General features: G+C 30.8%; 1 protein-coding gene across 1 annotated transcript in view; it reads right to left on the bottom strand.

Annotated features, from left to right (window-relative positions):
- Positions 1-21,792, bottom strand: part of LOC133630591 (receptor-type tyrosine-protein phosphatase S-like) — a 375,093-nt gene that overhangs the window by 15,360 nt on the left and 337,941 nt on the right. Inside the window, exons 29-31 of the mRNA XM_062022176.1 lie at positions 18,731-19,016; positions 12,853-13,031; positions 9,363-9,489 (exon numbers count right to left, since the gene is read on the bottom strand). Coding sequence (XP_061878160.1) covers positions 9,363-9,489; positions 12,853-13,031; positions 18,731-19,016 — 592 coding nt within the window. The remainder of the gene's footprint in view (positions 1-9,362; positions 9,490-12,852; positions 13,032-18,730; positions 19,017-21,792) is intronic.

Raw genomic sequence — 21,792 nt, 5'->3', positions numbered from 1 at the left:
CCAAAAGCACTTTTGTTACCATGTTTATTATTATAGTTTCATTTCAAAACTACAATCCAAAATATAAACATTGTACAATTATAATCAAGAAACAGATAGTATTTTATATCCTAAAAGATTTACACGCAATTTTTATTTTATTGCAAACTTTTTTTTTTTTAACTACCTTTTTGCATGGTCATTATGGGGTATTGTGTGTAGAATTTTTAGGATTTAAAATTATTTATTCCATTTTGGAATAAGGCTGTAATAAAAAAATTTGGAGAAAAAAAAGTTAAGCGCTCTCAAGCGCTTGTCTACATTTTGTTATGTTACAGCCTTATTCCAAAATGGAATACATTCATTTTTGTCCTCAAAATTCTACATACAATACCCCCAAACGTTTTTTTTTTTTTTTAAATAAATGTGCAATTACAAAAAAAAAAAATTCACATTGTCATTGTGTGTGTAGAATTTTTAGGATATAAAATAATTTATTCCATTTTGGAATAAGGCTGTAAATAGAAGAAATGTGGAAAAAAAAAGTTAAGCGCTCTCAATGTATTCACATTGTTTCACTTGTCCACATTTTTTTATTACAGCCTTATTCCAAAATGGAATACATTCATTTTTGTCCTCAAAATTCTACACACACAATGACAATGTGAATTTTTCTTTTTTTTAATTTCACATTTTAAAAAAACATATATATATATATACTTTTTTGCATTGTCATAATGGGGTATTGTGTGTAGAATTTTAAGGACGATTATTCCATTTTGGAATAAGGCTGTAACATAACAAAATGTGGACAAGTGAAACAATGCGAATACATTGAGAGTGCTTAACTTTTTTTCCCACATATTTTTATTACAGCCTTATTCCAAAATGGAATACATTATTTTATATCTTACAAATTCTACACACACAATGAGAATGTGAATTTTTTTTTTAACTGCAAATTTATTAAAAAAAAACAAACAAAAAAAACTTTTGGGGTATTGTATGTAGAATTTTGAGGACAAAAATGAATGTATTCCATTTTGGAATAAGGCTGTAACATAACAAAATGTGGACAAGTGAAACAATGTGAATACATTGATAGCGCTTAACTTTTTTTCCACATTTTTTTAAATTACAGCCTTATTCCAAAATGGAATAAAGTATTTTATATCCTAAAAATTCTACACACTCAATGACAATGTGGATTTGTCTTTTCTTTAATTGCACATTTATTTAAAAAAATACAAAAAAAAACTTTTTGCATTGTCATTATGGGGTATTGTGTGTAGAATTTTAAGGACAATTATTCCATTTTGGAATAAGGCTGTAACATAACAACATGTAGACACGTAAAACAATGTGAATACATTGAGAGCGCTTAACTTTTTTTTTCACATTTTTTTTTATTACAGCCTTATTCCAAAATGGAATAAATTATTTTATATCTTAACAATTCTACACACACAATGACAATTTGAATTTTCCTTTTTTTTAATTGCACATTTATTTAAAAAAAAACAAAAAAAACATTTTTGCATTGTCATTATGGGGTATTGTGTGTAGAATTTTGAGGACAATTATTCCATTTTGGAATAAGGCTGTAACATAACAAAATGTGGAGGAGTGAACAAATTTTTTTATTACAGCCTTATTCCAAAATGGAATCAATTATTTTATATCCTAAAAAATTCTACACACACAATAACAATGTGAATTTTTCTTTTTTTTAAATTGCACATTTATTTAAAAACTATAAAAAATACAAACTTTTTGCATTGTTATTATGGGGTATTGTGTGTAGAATTTTAAGGACAATTATTCCATTTTGGAATAAGGCTGTAACATAACAAAATGTAGACACGTGAAACAATGTATTTTTTATTACAGCCTTATTCCAAAATGGAATACATTATTTTATATCTTAAAAATTCTACACACACAATGACAATTTGAATTTTCCTTTTTTTAATTGCACATTTATTTTAAAAAAAAACAAAAAAAACATTTTTGCATTGTCATTATGGGGTATTGTGTGTAGAATTTTGAGGACGATTATTCCATTTTGGAATAAGGCTGTAACATAACAAAATGTGGACAAGTGAAACAATGTGAATACATTGAGAGTGCTTAACTTTTTTTTCCACATATTTTTATTACAGCCTTATTCCAAAATGGAATACATTATTTTATATCTTACAAATTCTACACACACAATGAGGATGTGATTTTTTTTTTTAACTGCAAATTTATTTTAAAAAAAACAACAAAACAAAACTTTTGGGGTATTGTATGTAGAATTTTGAGGACAAAAATGAATGTATTCCATTTTGGAATAAGGCTGTAACATAACAAAATGTGGACAAGTGAAACAATGTGAATACATTGATAGCGCTTAACTTTTTTTCCACATTTTTTTTAATTACAGCCTTATTCCAAAATGGAATAAAGTATTTTATATCCTAAAAATTCTACACACTCAATGACAATGTGGATTTTTATTTTCTTTAATTGCACATTTATTTAAAAAAAAACAAAAAAAAACTTTTTGCATTGTCATTATGGGGTATTGTGTGTAGAATTTTAAGGACAATTATTCCATTTTGGAATAAGGCTGTAACATAACAAAATGTAGACACGTGAAACAATGTGAATACATCGAGAGCGCTTAACTTTTTTTTTCACATTTTTTTTTATTACAGCCTTATTCCAAAATGGAATAAATTATTTTATATCTTAAAAATTCTACACACACAATGACAATTTGAATTTTCCTTTTTTTAATTGCACATTTATTTAAAAAAAAACAAAAAAAACATTTTTGCATTGTCATTATGGGGTATTGTGTGTAGAATTTTGAGGACAATTATTCCATTTTGGAATAAGGCTGTAACATAACAAAATGTGGAGGAGTGAACACATTTTTTTTATTACAGCCTTATTCCAAAATGGAATCAATTATTTTATATCCTAAAAAATTCTACACACACAATGACAATGTGAATTTTTCTTTTTTTTAAATTGCACATTTATTTAAAAACTATAAAAAATACAAACTTTTAGCATTGTTATTATGGGGTATTGTGTGTACAATTTTAAGGACAATTATTCCATTTTGGAATAAGGCTGTAACATAACAAAATGTGGACAAGTGAAACAATGTGAAAACATTGAGAGCGCTTAACTTTTTTTTCACAGCCTCATTCCAAAATTGAATTAATTATTTTATATCCTCAAAATTCTACACACACAATGACAATGTAAATTTATCTTTTTTTTAATATCACTTTCATTTAAAAAAAAAAAAAAAAATACCTTTTTGCATTGTCATTTTGGGGTATTGTGTGTAGAATTTTGAGGACAAAAATGAATGTATTCCATTTTGGAATAAGGCTGCAACATAACAAAATGTAGAGAAGTGAAACAATGTGAATACGTTGAGAGCGATTCACTTTTTTTCCACATTTTTTTTTTATTCCAGCCTTATTCCAAAATGGAATAAATTATTTTATATCCTAAACATTCTACACACACAATGACAATTTGAATTTTCCTTTTTTTAATTGCACATTTATTTTAAAAAAATAAATACATTTTTGCATTGTCATTATGGGGTATTGTGTGTAAAATTTTGAGGACAATTATTCCATTTTGGAATAAGGCTGTAACATAACAAAATGTGGAGAAGTGAACACATTTTTTTATTACAGCCTTATTCCAAAATGGAATAACGTATTTTATATCCTAAAAATTCTACACACTCAATGACAATGTGGATTTTTCTTTTCTTTAATTGCACATTTATTTAAAAAAAAACAAAAAAAACCTTTTTGCATTGTCATTATGGGGTATTGTGTGTAGAATTTTAAGGACAATTATTCCATTTTGGAATAAGGCTGTAACATAACAAAATGTAGACACGTGAAACAATGTGAATACATTGAGAGCGCTTAACTTTTTTTTTCACATTTTTTTTTATTACAGCCTTATTCCAAAATGGAATAAATTATTTTATATCTTAAAAATTCTACACACAATGAAAATTTGAATTTTCCTTTTTTTAATCGCACATTTATTTAAAAAAAAACAAAAAAAACATTTTTGCATTGTCATTATGGGGTATTGTGTGTAGAATTTTGAGGACAATTATTCCATTTTGGAATAAGGCTGTAACATAACAAAATGTGGAGGAGTGAACACATTTTTTTATTACAGCCTTATTCCAAAATGGAATCAATTATTTTATATCCTAAAAAATTCTACACACACAATGACAATGTGAATTTTTCTTTTTTTTAAATTGCACATTTATTTAAAAACTATAAAAAATACAAACTTTTTGCATTGTTATTATGGGGTATTGTGTGTAGAATTTTAAGGACAATTATTCCATTTTGGAATAAGGCTGTAACATAACAAAATGTGGACAAGTGAAACAATGTGAAAACATTGAGAGCGCTTAACTTTTTTTTCACAGCCTCATTCCAAAATTGAATTAATTATTTTATATCCTCAAAATTCTACACATACAATGACAATGTAAATGTATCTTTTTTTTAATATCACTTTCATTTAAAAAAAATAAAAAAAATACCTTTTTGCATTGTCATTTTGGGGTATTGTGTGTAGAATTTTGAGGACAAAAATTAATGTATTCCATTTTGGAATAAGGCTGCAACATAACAAAATGTAGACAAGTGAAACAATGTGAATACGTTGAGAGCGCTTCACTTTTTTTCCATATTTTTTTTTAAATTCCAGCCTTATTCCAAAATGGAATACATTATTTTATATCCTAAATATTCTACACACACAATGACAATTCGAATTTTCCTTTTTTTGATTGCACATTTATTTAAAAAAAATAAATACATTTTTGCATTGTCATTATGGGGTATTGTGTGTAGAATTTTGAGGACAATTATTCCATTTTGGAATAAGGCTGTAACATAACAAAATGTGGAGAAGTGAACACATTTTTTTTTATTACAGCCTTATTCCAAAATGGAATCAATTATTTTATATCCTAAAAAATTCTACACACACAATGACAATGTGAATTTTTCTTTTTTTTTAAATTGCACATTTATTTAAAAACTATAAAAAATACAAACTTTTTGCATTGTTATTATGGGGTATTGTGTGTAGAATTTTAAGGACAATTATTCCATTTTGGAATAAGGCTGTAACATAACAAAATGTGGACAAGTGAAACAATGTGAAAACATTGAGAGCGCTTAACTTTTTTTTCACAGCCTCATTCCAAAATTGAATTAATTATTTTATATCCTCAAAATTCTACACACACAATGACAATGTAAATTTATCTTTTTTTAATATCACTTTCATTTAAAAAAAAATAAAAAAAATACCTTTTTGCATTGTCATTTTGGGGTATTGTGTGTAGAATTTTGAGGACAAAAATTAATGTATTCCATTTTGAAATAAGGCTGCAACATAACAAAATGTAGACAAGTGAAACAATGTGAATACGTTGAGAGCGCTTCACTTTTTTTCCGTATTTTTTTTTTATTCCAGCCTTATTCCAAAATGGAATAAATTATCTTATATCTTAAACATTCTACACACACAATGACAATTTGAATTTTCCTTTTTTTAATTGCACATTTATTTTAAAAAAATAAATACATTTTTGCATTGTCATTATGGGGTATTGTGTGTAAAATTTTGAGGACAATTATTCCATTTTGGAATAAGGCTGTAACATAACAAAATGTGGAGAAGTGAACACATTTTTTTATTACAGCCTTATTCCAAAATGGAATCAATTATTTTATATCCTAAAAAATTCTACACACACAATGACAATGTGAATTTTTCTTTTTTTTAAATTGCACATTTATTTAAAAACTATAAAAAATACAAACTTTTTGCATTGTTATTATGGGGCATTGTGTGTAGAATTTTAAGGACAATTATTCCATTTTGGAATAAGGCTGTAACATAACAAAATGTGGACAAGTGAAACAATGTGAAAACATTGAGAGCGCTTAACTTTTTTTTCACAGCCTCATTCCAAAATTTAATTAATTATTTTATATCCTCAAAATTCTACACACACAATGACAATGTAACTTTATCTTTTTTTTAATATCACTTTCATTTAAAAAAAATTAAAAAAAATACCTTTTTGCATTGTCATTTTGGGGTATTGTGTGTAGAATTTTGAGGACAAAAATGAATGTATTCCATTTTGGAATAAGGCTGTAACATAACAAAATGTGGACAAGTGAAACAATGTGAATACGTTGAGAGCGCTTCACTTTTTTTCCATATTTTTTTTAAAATTCCAGCCTTATTCCAAAATGGAATAAAGTATTTTATATCCTAAAAATTCTACACACTCAATGACAATGTGGATTTTTCTTTTCTTTAATTGCACATTTATTAAAAAAAAAACCAAAAAAAACCTTTTTGCATTGTCATTATGGGGTATTGTGTGTAGAATTTTGAGGACAATTATTCCATTTTGGAATAAGGCTGTAACATAAAAAAATGTGGACAAGTGAAACAATGTGAATACATTGAGAGCGCTTAACTTTTTTTTCACATTTTTTTTTATTACAGCCTTATTCCAAAATGGAATAAATTATTTTATATCTTAAAAATTCTACACACACAATGACAATTTGAATTTTCCTTTTTTTGATTGCACATTTATTTAAAAAAAAACAAAAAAAACATTTTTGCATTGTCATTATGGGGTATTGTGTGTAGAATTTTGAGGACAATTATTCCATTTTGGAATAAGGCTGTAACATAACAAAATGTGGACAAGTGAAACAATGTGAATACATTGAGAGTGCTTAACTTTTTTTTCCACATATTTTTATTACAGCCTTTTTCCAAAATGGAATACATTATTTTATATCTTACAAATTCTACACACACAATGAGAATGTGAATTTTTTTTTAACTGCAAATTTATTTAAAAAAAAACAAACAAAAAAACTTTTGGGGTATTGTATGTAGAATTTTGAGGACAAAAATGAATGTATTCCATTTTGGAATAAGGCTGTAACATAACAAAATGTGGAGGAGTGAACACATTTTTTTATTACAGCCTTATTCCAAAATGGAATCAATTATTTTATATCCTAAAAAATTCTACACACACAATGACAATGTGAATTTTTCTTTTTTTTAAATTGCACATTTATTTAAAAACGATAAAAAATACAAACTTTTTGCATTGTCATTATGGGGTATTGTGTGTAGAATTTTAAGGACAATTATTCCATTTTTTAATAAGGCTGTAACATAACAAAATGTGGACAAGTGAAACAATGTGAAAACATTGAGAGCGCTTAACTTTTTTTTCACATTTTTTTTTATTACAGCCTTATTCCAAAATGGAATAAATTATTTTATATCTTAAAAATTCTACACACACAATGACAATTTGAATTTTCCTTTTTTTAATTGCACATTTATTTAAAAAAAAACAAAAAAAACATTTTTGCATTGTCATTATGGGGTATTGTGTGTAGAATTTTGAGGACAATTATTCCATTTTGGAATAAGGCTGTAACATAACAAAATGTGGACAAGTGAAACAATGTGAATACATTGAGAGTGCTTAACTTTTTTTTCCACATATTTTTATTACAGCCTTATTCCAAAATGGAATACATTATTTTATATCTTACAAATTCTACACACACAATGAGAATGTGAATTTTTTTTTAACTGCAAATTTATTTAAAAAAAAACAAACAAAAAAACTTTTGGGGTATTGTATGTAGAATTTTGAGGACAAAAATGAATGTATTCCATTTTGGAATAAGGCTGTAACATAACAAAATGTGGAGGAGTGAACACATGTTTTTATTACAACCTTATTCCAAAATGGAATCAATTATTTTATATCCTAAAAAATTCTACACACACAATGACAATGTGAATTTTTCTTTTTTTTAAATTGCACATTTATTTAAAAACTATAAAAAATACAAACTTTTTGCATTGTCATTATGGGGTATTGTGTGTAGAATTTTAAGGACAATTATTCCATTTTGGAATAAGGCTGTAACATAACAAAATGTGGACAAGTGAAACAATGTGAAAACATTGAGAGCGCTTAACTTTTTTTTCACAGCCTCATTCCAAAATTGAATTAATTATTTTATGTCCTCAAAATTCTACACACACAATGACAATGTAAATGTATCTTTTTTTTAATATCACTTTCATTTTAAAAAAAATAAAAAAAACACCTTTTTGCATTGTCATTTTGGGGTATTGTGTGTAGAATTTTGAGGACAAAAATGAATGTATTCCATTTTGGAATAAGGCTGCAACATAACAAAATGTAGACACGTGAAACAATGTGAATACGTTGAGAGCGCTTAACTTTTTTTTTCACTTTTTTTTTTATTACAGCCTTATTCCAAAATGGAATAAATTATTTTATATCTTAAAAATTCTACACACACAATGACAATTTGAATTTTCCTTTTTTTTATTGCACATTTATTTAAAAAAAAACAAAAAAAACATTTTTGCATTGTCATTTTGGGATATTGTGTGTAGAATTTTGAGGACAAAAATGAATGTATTCCATTTTGGAATAAGGCTGCAACATAACAAAATGTAGAGAAGTGAAACAATGTGAATACGTTGAGAGCGCTTCACTTTTTTTCCACTTTTTTTTTTTATTCCAGCCTTATTCCAAAATGGAATAAATTATTTTATATCCTAAACATTCTACACACTCAATGACAATTTGAATTTTCCTTTTTTTAATTGCACATTTATTTAAAAAAAATAAATACATTTTTGCATTGTCATTATGGGGTATTGTGTGTAGAATTTTAAGGACAATTATTCCATTTTGGAATAAGGCTGTAACATAACAAAATGTAGACAAGTGAAACAATGTGAATACATTGAGAGCGCTTAACTTTTTTTCCACATTTTTTTTATTACATCCTTATTCCAAAATAAAATAAATTATTTTATATCCTAAAAATTCTACACACACAATGACAATGTGAATTTTTCTTTTTTTTATGTGCACATTTATTAAATAAAAAATAAAAACCCTTTTTGCATTGTCATCATGGGGTATTGTGTGTAGAATTTTGAGGACAAAAATGAATGTATTCCATTTTGGAATAAGGCTGTAACATAACAAAATGTGGACAAGTGAAACAATGTGAATACATTGAGAGCGTTTCACTTTTTTTATTACATCCTTATTCCAAAATGGAATAAATTATTTTATATCCTAAAAATTCTACACACACAATGACAATTTGAATTTTTCTTTTTTTTTATATGCACATTTATTTAAAAAAAAAATATATATATATATTGTCCATAGTGTATAGTGTGTGTGAACATGATGTGTGTGTGCTCACCCGGCCCATCTCTCTTAGTTTAGTCAGCATGACCACGATGGTAGAGTTGTGCTCCCACAGCATCCTCCAGAAGTCCTCTGTGGTTTCTGCCAGTGGCCCCTGGGTGGCGATGTAGCCTTTCTGCTGCCTGCACACACACAGCCGGGGTAAACCTTTTAGCTACATTTTGTAAAAAAAAAATACAAAAAACCCATTTCTTCTTATTTATTTTTTTAGCAAAACTTATGTTCCAGGTTTTTTTCACCAAATACCACCTGAGAAAAACACCTCTCCAACGACCTCAGGGTTTAGGGTGAGCGTCCATAGCCCCAATTAGTCTTTATTTACCTGCGTCAGCGCAGATTTGGGCCTATTTTTGAAAAGTTTAGAGGCAAATATTTATTAAAATATTTAAAATTGGATGAAATTGATTTATACACTCTTAAAAAATATATATTTGATTAAACATTGAAACCATTCATCATCCCTTCACTTGACACTGACAGTATTTAAAGAAGAAAAGATTGGAGGCACAAATGAAAACTTTAACCTCTTAAGGCCCAAGCTGTTTGTTTACATGCTTTTTTTTATGTTTATCTTTGGTATTTGGGCTTATTGGACCCTAATTAGAATAAACACTAAGAATCATCTTTTGATATGATGTACTTAGTCCATAAGTACACAAACGTGTACTTCATGTTTAGTGACATGCTAATTCTTATTTTTACACTTATTGTTTTCCAAATTCCATTGTATGTTATACTCTTCTCACACCACCAGATGGCAGTATAAGTGTCCACATAAGTGGCCATAAGACCCCAATTCAGTAGTGTACACAATTTTGGAAATAAGAGCTAAAAGGTGCTGTCCACGCATGTGGCCACTAAGCCTTTACAGGGTTTTAATGTGTGGAAAGCTAAGTTGGACTTATTGGTGCATGGCTAAGTAACGTATTTGATTGACATAACGAGTGCTGCTAATGAGGAAAAGGACAAGTTTGTTTGCAGTTGATTTCCTGCTACAAATATTAGTCTCATCGACAATTCACGTCTGCAGTTGTTTTTATGCTGAGAAGTTGAATATGGACGTAAGCAGCAAGGCAGAAAACCAACATTGAATGCTCGGGACCGTCGATCTCTCAGGCGCACTGTATCGAAAAGCGACATCAGTGTGTAAAGGACATCACCACTTGGGCTCAGGAACACTTCAGAAAACTACTGTCAGTAACTACAGTTGGTCGCTACATCTGTGAGTGCAAGTTAAAACTCTACTATCAAAGCCAAAGCCATTTATCAACAACACCCGGAAACGCTTTGCTGGGTCCGAGCTCATCTAAGATGGACTGATGCAAAGTGGAAAAGTGTCCTGTGGTCTGACGAGTTCACATTTCAAATTTTTTTGGAAACTGTGGACCAAGGAGGAAAAGAACCATTCGGACTGTTCTAGGGTCAAAGTGTAAAAGGCAGCATGTGTGATGGTGTGGGGGTGTATTAGTGCCCAAGACATGGGTAACTTACACATCTGTGAAGGCACCATTAATGCTGAAAGGTACATACTGGTTTTGGGGCAACATATGTTGCCATCCAAGCAACGTCATCATGGACGCCCCTGCTTATTTCAGCAAGACAATACCAAGCCACGTGTTACATCAACATGGCTTCGTAGTAAAAGAGTGCGGGTACTAGACTGGCCTGCCTGTAGTCCAGACCTGTCTCCCATTGAAAATATGAAGGCTAAAATATGAGAAGGGAGACTGTTGAACAACTTAAGCTGTACATCAAGCAAGAATGGGAAATAATTCCACTTCAAAAATGTGTCTCCTCAGTTCCCAAACCTTTACTGAGTGTTGTTAAAAGGAAAGGCCATGTAACACACTGGTAAAAATGCCCTTTTTTGCAATGTATTGCTGCCATTTATTCTAAGTTTATGATTATTTGCAAAAAAATAACAAAGTTTCTCAGTGTGAACATGAAATATCTTGTCTTTGCAGTCTATTCAATTGAATATAAGTTGAAAAGGATTTGTTGTATTCTCTTTTTATTTACCATTTACAACTTCACTGCTTGTGTAGACTCTACAACAGGGGTCACCAACCTTTTTGAAAGCAAGAGCTACTTCTTGGGTACTGATTAATGCAAAGGGCTACCAGTTTGATACACACTTAAAAAAAATTGCCAGAAATAGCCAATTTGCTCAATTTACCTTTAACTCTACGTTATTATTAATAATTAATGACATTTACACTTAATTGAACGGTTTAAAAGAGGAGAAAACACGAAAAAAATGACAATTAAATTTTGAAACATAGTTTATCTTCAATTTCGACTCTTTAAATTTCAAAATTCAACCGAAAAAAAGAAGAGAAAAACTAGCTAATTCGAATCTTTTTGAAAAAAATAAAAAAATAATTTATGGAACATCATTAGTAATTTTTCCTGATTAAGATTAATTTTAGAATTTTGATGACATGTTTTAAATAGGTTAAAATCCAATCTGCACTTTGTTAGAATATATAACAAATTGGACCAAGCTATATTTCTAACAAAGACAAATCATTATTTCTTCTAGATTTTCCAGAACAAAAATTTTAAAAAACATTCAAAATACTTTGAAATAAGATTTAAATTTGATTCTACAGATTTTCTAGATTTGCCGGAATAATTTTTTTGAATTTTAATCATAATAAGTTTGAAGAAATATTTCACAAATATTCTTCGTCGAAAAAACAGAAGCTAAAATGAAGAATTAAATTAAAATGTATTTAATATTCTTTACAATAAAAAAAAACAAAAAATACTTGAACATTGATTTAAATTGTCAGGAAACAAGAGGAAGGAATTTAAAAGGTATATGTGTTTAAAAATCCTAAAATCATTTTTAAGGTTGTATTTTTTCTCTAAAATTGTCTATCTGAAAGTTATAAGAAGCAAAGTAAAAAAATGAATTTATTTAAACAAGTGAAGACCAAGTCTTTAAAATATTTTCTTGGATTTTCAAATTCTATTTGAGTTTTGTCTCTCTTAGAATTAAAAATGTCGGCCAAAGCGAGACCAGCTTGCTAGTAAATAAATAAAATTCCAAAAATAGAGGCAGCTCACTGGTAAGTGCTGCTATTTGAACTATTTTTAGAACAGGCCAGCAGGCTACTCATCTGGTCCTTACGGGCTACCTGGTGCCCGCGGGCACCACGTTGGTGACCCCTGCTCTACAACATGTTGTGTATTTGAAGCTCGTCCTCATTTCCGTGGTGCGTTGAAGAAGTAAAGAGTCATAAAGTGTGTGCGCAAGCAGTCTGAATCATCTTTACCTCGCATCTCATGACACGGACAGTGGCGTGCGGCGAGACAGGACGCGTACACGCCAGGGCTGAAGCTGACCTGACGTGACAGGCGCCAGCGCCGTGGCGCAAACCTCTCCGATCCGTTCGCTCGTCAAACGATAAGCGGGACGACAAGCGGCCAGGTCCTGTTAGTGTCCCCCCCCCCCCCCCCCCCCCCCGGGGTGAACGTACCTGTAACCGTCAATGTAGCTGGCGTTGATGTAGTCCGACCCCTCCAGGCCTCGGATGGGCTGCAGGCAGACGCGGGTGGTCTCGTAGGGCATGATGTTGACAAGCCGGTTCTTGAATTTGTTGCAGGGGAGGTTGGCTGTGACGAAGCGGGACGTGTGGGCTTTGGTGTTGGCCAGTCGCTGCGTGTGGAGGACATACAGGCAGGAATTAAATCTGGAATAATATGCTCCCTTCACTGCACTCTTGGATAGGACGGCTAAGTAGCGGCTTTCCTACCCTGGGACCTGACAAGTAACCACATTTGTCATTTAGGAGAGTGAATAATCACTCAGAAAAAAACAATATTATTAAAAAAGTCATAAAGACCCTACTTAAATCATTTTTAAATTATTTTGTGCACCCCTATTAATTTGTTATTTCATATTTTTGCCATTTAATTTGTTATCCATCCATTCATTTTCTACCGCTTGTCCCTTTTGAGGTCGCTGGAGCCTATCTCAGCTGCGGGCGGACAAGTCGCCACCTTATCACTTTTTTGTGAAAAAAAGAAGAAAAAAAGAAAGAAAGGAAAACTCAACAGATTTCTAATCATATTTAAATAAAAAATGAAAGGTTATGTGATTTTTTAAATTCATATTCTGACCGCTTTGTATTATATTTGCTGGCACTTTTTTCAATTTAAAAAAATTAATAAATAAAGGAAAACTTAACAGATTTATAGTCATATTTGAGTGAAAAATGAAAGGTTATGTGATTTTTTTAATTCATATTCTGATCGCTTTGTATTATATTTGTTGGCACTTTTTTGTACATTTTTCAAAAATAAAAACAAAGGAAAATTTAACAGATTTATAGTCATATTTAAATAAAAAATGAAAGGTTATGTGATTTTTAAAATTCATATTCTGACTGCTTTGTATGATATTTTTTGGCACTTTTTTCTAAATTTTTTAAAATAAAAATAAAGGAAAACTTAACAGATTTATAGTCATATTTAAATAAAAAATGAAAAGTTATGTGTTTTTTTTTTTAATTCATATTCTGACCGCTTTGCATTATTTTTGTTGGCACTTTTTTGTAAATTTTGTTTTATAAAAATAAAGGAAAACTTAACAGATTTAGGTAGGTAGGTAGGCAGGTCTTTATTGTCATTGCACAAGTACAACAAAACTTATAGTCATATTTAAGTGAAAAATGAAAGGTTATGTGATTTTTTAAATTCATATTCTGATCGCTTTGTATTATATTTGTTGGCACTTTTTTGTACATTTTTAAAAAATAAAAATAAAGGAAAATTTAACAGATTTATAGTCATATTTAAATAAAAAAGGAAAGGTTATGTGATTTTTTAAATTCATATTCTGACCGCTTTGTATTATATTTTTTGGCACTTTTTTCTAAATTTTTAAAAATAAAAATAAAGGAAAACTTAACAGATTTATAGTCATATTTAAATAAAAAATGAAAAGTTATGTGTTTTTTTTAAATTCATATTCTGACCGCTTTGCATTATTTTTGTTGGCACTTTTTTGTAAATTTTGTTTTATAAAAATAAAGGAAAACTTAACAGATTTAGGTAGGTAGGTAGGCAGGTCTTTATTGTCATTGCACAAGTACAACAAAACTTATAGTCATATTTAAGTGAAAAATGAAAGGTTATGTGATTTTTTAAATTCATATTCTGATCGCTTTGTATTATATTTGTTGGCACTTTTTTGTACATTTTTTAAAAATAAAAATAAAGGAAAATTTAACAGATTTATAGTCATATTTAAATAAAAAATGAAAGGTTATGTGATTTTTAAAATTCATATTCTGACCGCTTTGTATGATATTTTTTGGCACTTTTTTCTAAATTTTTTAAAATAAAAATAAAGGAAAACTTAACAGATTTATAGTCATATTTAAATAAAAAATGAAAAGTTATGTGTTTTTTTTTAATTCATATTCTGACCGCTTTGCATTATTTTTGTTGGCACTTTTTTGTAAATTTTGTTTTATAAAAATAAAGGAAAACTTAACAGATTTAGGTAGGTAGGTAGGCAGGTCTTTATTGTCATTGCACAAGTACAACAAAACTTATAGTCATATTTAAGTGAAAAATGAAAGGTTATGTGATTTTTGAAATTCATATTCTGATCGCTTTGTATTATATTTGTTGGCACTTTTTTGTACATTTTTTAAAAATAAAAATAAAGGAAAATTTAACAGATTTATAGTCATATTTAAATAAAAAATGAAAGGTTATGTGATTTTTTAAATTCATATTCTAACCGCTTTGTATGATATTTTTTGGCACTTTTTTCTAAATTTTTTAAAATAAAAATAAAGGAAAACTTAACAGATTTATAGTCATATTTAAATAAAAAATGAAAAGTTATGTGTTTTTTTTAAATTCATATTCTGACCGCTTTGCATTATTTTTGTTGGCACTTTTTTGTAAATTTTGTTTTATAAAAATAAAGGAAAACTTAACAGATTTAGGTAGGTAGGTAGGCAGGTCTTTATTGTCATTGCACAAGTACAACAAAACTTATAGTCATATTTAAGTGAAAAATGAAAGGTTATGTGATTTTTGAAATTCATATTCTGATCGCTTTGTATTATATTTGTTGGCACTTTTTTGTACATTTTTTAAAAATAAAAATAAAGGAAAATTTAACAGATTTATAGTCATATTTAAATAAAAAATGAAAGGTTATGTGATTTTTTAAATTCATATTGTGACCGCTTTGTATTATATTTTTTGGCACTTTTTTCTAAATTTTTAAAAATAAAAATAAAGGAAAACTTAACAGATTTATAGTCATATTTAAGTGAAAAATGAAAGGTTATGTGATTTTTTAAATTCATATTCTGACCGCTTTGTATTATTTTTGTTGGCACTTTTTTGTAAATTTTCTTTAATAAAAATAAAGGAAAACTTAAGAGATTTAGGTAGGTAGGTAGGTCTTTATTGTCATTGCACAATTACAACAAAACTTATAGTCATATTTAAGTGAAAAATGAAAGGTTATGTGTTTTTTTAAAATTCATATTCTGACCGCTTTGTATTATATTTGTTGGCACTTTTTTCAAATTTTTGTAAAATAAAAAATAAAAGAAAACTAAACAGATTTATAGTCATACAGTATTTAAATAAAAAATGAAAGGTTGTGTGATTTTTTAAAATTCCTATTCTGACCGCTTTGTATTATATTTGTTGGCACTTTTTTCTAAATTTCTTAAAATAAAAATAAAGGAAAAGTTAACAGATTTATAGTCATATTTAAGTGAAAAATGAAAGGTTATGTGATTTTTTTAAATTCATATTCTGACCGCTTTGTATTATTTTTGTTGGCACTTTTTTGTAAATTTTGTTTTATAAAAATAAAGGAAAACTTAACAGATTTATAGTCATATTTAAGTGAAAAATGAAAGGTTATGTGTTTTTTTTTAATTCATATTCTGACCGCTTTGCATTATTTTTGTTGGCACTTTTTTGTAAATTTTGTTTTATAAAAATAAAGGAAAACTTAACAGATTTAGGTAGGTAGGTAGGTAGGTCTTTATTGTCATTGCACAAGTACAACAAAACTTATAGTCATATTTAAGTGAAAAATGAAAGGTTATGTGATTTTTTAAAATTCATATTCTGACCGCTTTGTATTATATTTGTTGGCACTTTTTTCAAATTTATGTAAAATAAAAAATAAAGGAAAACTTAACAGATTTATAGTCATACAGTATTTAAATAAAAAATGAAAGGTTGTGGGATTTTTTAAAATTCCTATTCTGAACGCTTTGTATTATATTTGTTTGCATTTTTTTCTAAATTTCTTAAAATAAAAATAAAGGAAAACTTAACAGATTTATAGTCATATTTAAGTGAAAAATGAAAGGTTATGTGATTTTTTTAAATTCATATTCTGACCGCTTTGTATTATATTTGTTGGCACTTTTTTCAAATTTATGTAAAATAAAAAATAAAGGAAAACTTAACAGATTTATAGTCATACAGTATTTAAATAAAAAATGAAAGGTTGTGGGATTTTTTTAAATTCCTATTCTGAACGCTTTGTATTATATTTGTTTGCATTTTTTTCTAAATTTCTTATAATAAAAATAAAGGAAAACTTAACAGATTTATAGTCATATTTAAGTGAAAAATGAAAGGTTATGTGATTTTTTAAATTCATATTCTGACCGCTTTGTATTATATTTGTTGGCACTTTTTTCAAATTTTTGTAAAATAAAAAATAAAGGCAAACAGATTCATAGTCATATTTAAATAAAAAAATGAAAGGTTGTGTGATTTTTTAAAATTCATATTCTGACCACTTTGTATTATATTTGTTGGCACTTTTTTCTAAATTTTTAAAAATAAAAATAAAGGAAAACTTAACAGATTTATAGTCATATTTAAGTGAAAAATGAAAGGTTATGTGTTTTTTTTTAAAATTCATATTCTGACCGCTTTGCATTATTTTTGTTGGCACTTTTTTGTAAATTTTGTTTTATAAAAATAAAGGAAAACTTAACAGATTTAGGTAGGTAGGTAGGTAGGTCTTTATTGTCATTGCGCAAGTACAACAAAACTTATAGTCATATTTAAGTGAAAAATGAAAGGTTATGTGATTTTTTTAAATTCATATTCTGACCGCTTTGTATTATATTTGTTGGCACTTTTTTCACATTTTTGTAAAATAAAAAATAAAGGAAAACTTAACAGATTTATAGTCATACAGTATTTAAATAAAAAATGAGAGGTTGTGTGATTTTTTTAAATTCATATTCTGACCGCTTTGTATTATATTTGTTGGCACTTTTTTGTACATTTTTAAAAAATAAAAATAAAGGAAAATTTAACAGATTTATAGTCATATTTAAGTGAAAAATGAAAGGTTATGTGATTTTTAAAATTCATATTCTGACCGCTTTGTATTTTATTTGTTGGCACTTTTTTCTATTTTAAAAAAAATAAAAATAAATGAAAACTTAACAGATTTATAGTCATATTTAAGTGAAAAATGAAAGGTTATGTGATTTTTTTAAATTCATATTCTGACCGCTTTGTATTATTTTTGTTGGCACTTTTTGTAAAACAAAACAAAAAAGTCAAGGAAAACTTAACAGATTTCTAATCATATTTCTGTTTGTTATTTACTTTGTCTACTGGTCTTAACGTGACTCTAAAAGTTATGGTCGTATTTCCATTAAACTTTCAGGAAAAAAAACAAACAAAAAAAACAGGTTACAGGTTAGAAAAGCTCCTTCTGGTCACATGGAGATGGCCTAAAAACTTATTTTCAAAAATGGATTCTCAATAAGAAACAAAAAATAATAATAATCTTTTTTATTTTTTTTATTAAATTTTTTTAATCATGAACCGATTTAGAATCAGGATGAATTTGAATTTGTTATTTCATTATTTCGCTATTTAATTTGTTATTTTGTTTGTTATTTACTTGATCTTTGTGGAGGGGGGCGTGGCCTGCGGGCCCGCCGTGGAACAGTGTGTGCAAGGACCGACCTCGAAGACAGCGACAGGTGAGTAGATGGCCCAGGTGGGCCTTGTTATCTAATCACCTGTCGCCTTTATTAGCAGCAGCCGGAACGAGACATGTTGGAGTGGGAGCCAGAGAGAGCGAGAGAGACACGGACTCAGAAAAAGACATTTTGCTGGAAAGCAAAAGCCTTGCACTATTTATGAAAATAAAACAGTGTTGTACCCTGAAATCCGGGCTCTCGTGGCAGTGTGTGGTGGTCCGAGGAACCCACTAGAGGGCAACCTCTACAATCCTAAAGTGACTCAAAAAGTGATGGCCGTATTTCCAATAACCTTTGAGGAAAAAGAAGAATGATGCAGATGACACCCTGAGGGGCCGTCTTACTGTACCTTAAACTCCAGCTCCATGCCGGTGACGTGCTCGCCGTTCTCCACCTTGGCCAGCTTCTGCATGTAGGAGTAGAGACTCCTGGCCGCCACCTCCGTGTTCCCGCAGGCCACCGCCTCCAGCAGCGCCTCGTGGATGAAGCTGTACTGGTCCTCCGTCTGCACCATGTAGTTCCTCTGCGAGCGCATCAGCGTCACGTGGCCGTAGATGTCGGCGGTGCGCTCGTGGCGGATGCGCTCCAACATGGCGTCGATGACGATGAAGCAGCCGGTGCGGCCAACGCCGGCGCTGAGGTGCAAGACAGGATCAGAATCAGAAATACTTTATTAATCCCCGAGGGGAAATTAAACATTTTCAGCACAATCCCAAGATCAGACAAACATTACAGGGAGACAGAACAGGATCAAACATTACAGGGAGACCGAACAAGATCAAACATTACAGGGAGACAGAACAGGATCAAACATTACAGGGAGACAGAACAGGATAAAACATTACAGGGAGACAGAACAGGATTAAACATTACAGGAAGACGGAACAGAATCAAACATTACAGGGAGACAGGACAGGATAAAAAATTACAGGGAGACAGAACAGGATCAAACATTACAGGGAGACAGAACAGGATAAAACATTACAGGGAGACAGAACATGATTAAACATTACAGGAAGACGGAACAGAATCAAACATTACAGGGAGACAGGACAGGATAAAAAATTACAGGGAGACAGAACAGGATCAAACATTACAGGGAGACAGAACAGGATAAAACATTACAGGGAGACAGAACATGATTAAACATTACAGGAAGACGGAACAGAATCAAACATTACAGGGAGACAGGACAGGATAAAAAAATACAGGGAGACAGAACAGGATCAAACATTACAGGGAGACAGAACAGGATTAAACATTACAGGGAGACCGAACAGGATCAAACATTACAGGGAGACTGGACAGGATCAAACATTACAGGGAGACCGAACAGGATCAAACATTACAGAGAGACCGAACAGGATCAAACATTACAGGGAGACAGAACGGGATAAAACATTAAAGGGAGACAGAACAGGATCAAACATTACAGGGAGACAGCACAGGATTAAACATTACAGGAAGACAGAACAGGATCAAACATTACAGGAAGACAGGACAGGATCAAACATTACAGGGAGACAGGACAGGATCAAACATTACAGGGAGACCGAACAGGATCAAACATTACAGGGAGACCGAACAGGATCAAAAATTACAGGGAGACAGAACAGGATAAAACATTACAGGGAGACAGAACAGGATTAAACATTACAGGAAGACGGAACAGAATCAAACATTACAGGGAGACAGAACAGGATCAAAAATTACAGGGAGACAGAACAGGATTAAACATTACAGGGAGACCGAACAGGATCAAACATTACAGGGAGACCGAACAGGATCAAACATTACAGGGAGACCAAACAGGATCAAACATTACAGGGAGACCGAACAGGATCAAACATTACAGGGAGACCGAACAGGATCAAACATTACAGGGAGACAGAACAGGATCAAACATTACAGGGAGACAGAACAGGATCAAACATTACAGGAAGACGGAACAGAATCAAACATTACAGGGAGACAGGACAGGATCAAAAATTACAGGGAGACAGAACAGGATCAAACATTACAGGGAGACAGAACAGGATCAAACATTACAGGGAGACAGAACAGGATTAAACATTACAGGGAGACCGAACAGCATCAAACATTACAGGGAGACAGCCAATTTCTGGCGCCCCTTTCAAAAAAGGTGAGATACAGGTAAACAATGGGTGGTGGGGCGTTTGGAGGGTGTTCACACACACACACACACACACACACACACACACACACACACACACACACACACACACACACACACACACACACACACACACACACACACACACACACACACACACACACACACACACACACACACACACACACACACACACACACGTGTGCGCTTAAGAAACCTCTCTATGACTTTAGCTTCAGACTTCTTCTGTTTGTTTGATGATGTCATTACTGCCACAAGTGGTGGAAAAGTGTTTTACAACCGAGTACCACGGCGGTCCATATGGACCCCAGCTCCAAAACACATATGTTTTGGCGGCCCTCTAGGGGGCGCTGGTGGTTATGAAACTTAAGGAAACACAAGGAGTGATACTTTGTCCCTCGATGTCACTTTTAAGAAAAAAACACATGACCGATATAGCTGCTGTGTCCTTTGACTACAAAGCGCCAAACTGTATTTATCAGGAAGCGCTTCTTTTGGCATCCCGTACCAAAGGAAGTCAGAGGAGAGGCGTTTGAAATCGTCTTTTCTCTCCATCATCGATCACTTTTGATATTACGGGGTCTAATTGAATCGCAAGATGGATCACATCATGGAGGAGCTTGAAAAGGTAAAATTGAATATGAGAGCAGCCAGCATGGACGAATAGAACAGACAAGTCATTGTATTGTCTGCTCGCGGAAAACAAACATCCTAATCTACGATTTGACTCCCTCGAATGGCCTTGACGCTGTGAACAACAGGAACCGGCTGTTCTGAAAACACCCCCGAGGACACCTCAATGATGGACGCTTTTGACCTCCCTCCCTCCTCAACGACACCTGGAGTCGAACTTTTGCTTGCATGCAGAACGGCCCCAGTCTATGAACATTACATCATCACACCCAAGACAATGGGCACATACACACACACCCACCACCGCTTGTTTTCCCCCTCGGGGTGATGGTCGGCTGGCAGCGCTTCATAGCAGCAGTCGACCTCCAGGGTCCCAACTCCCCGCCCCGCTGTTGCGAGTTGTCGTGATTAAATGTAACGTGTTTATGTGTGCATGGCATGGAGGTTTTTTCCCACTCCAGACTAGGCCAACAAATAAGAACAAATAATTTAGACATTATTTCAGCCAGCCAGAAAAATACAAATATGTGCTGGGGGTCCATGGAGGCAATTAAAGAGAATAAGTTAAAAAGAACTAAGTAAAAGAGGATGGAGTAAAAATAAAAAATAAATGTTTTCAAGTA

The sequence above is a fragment of the Entelurus aequoreus genome, linkage group LG16 (assembly GCF_033978785.1).
Source record: "Entelurus aequoreus isolate RoL-2023_Sb linkage group LG16, RoL_Eaeq_v1.1, whole genome shotgun sequence".
Taxonomy (NCBI): Eukaryota; Metazoa; Chordata; class Actinopteri; order Syngnathiformes; family Syngnathidae; genus Entelurus; species Entelurus aequoreus.
Note: the sequence above shows the minus strand (reverse complement) of the source record. Positions and strands in the feature narration are given on the sequence as shown.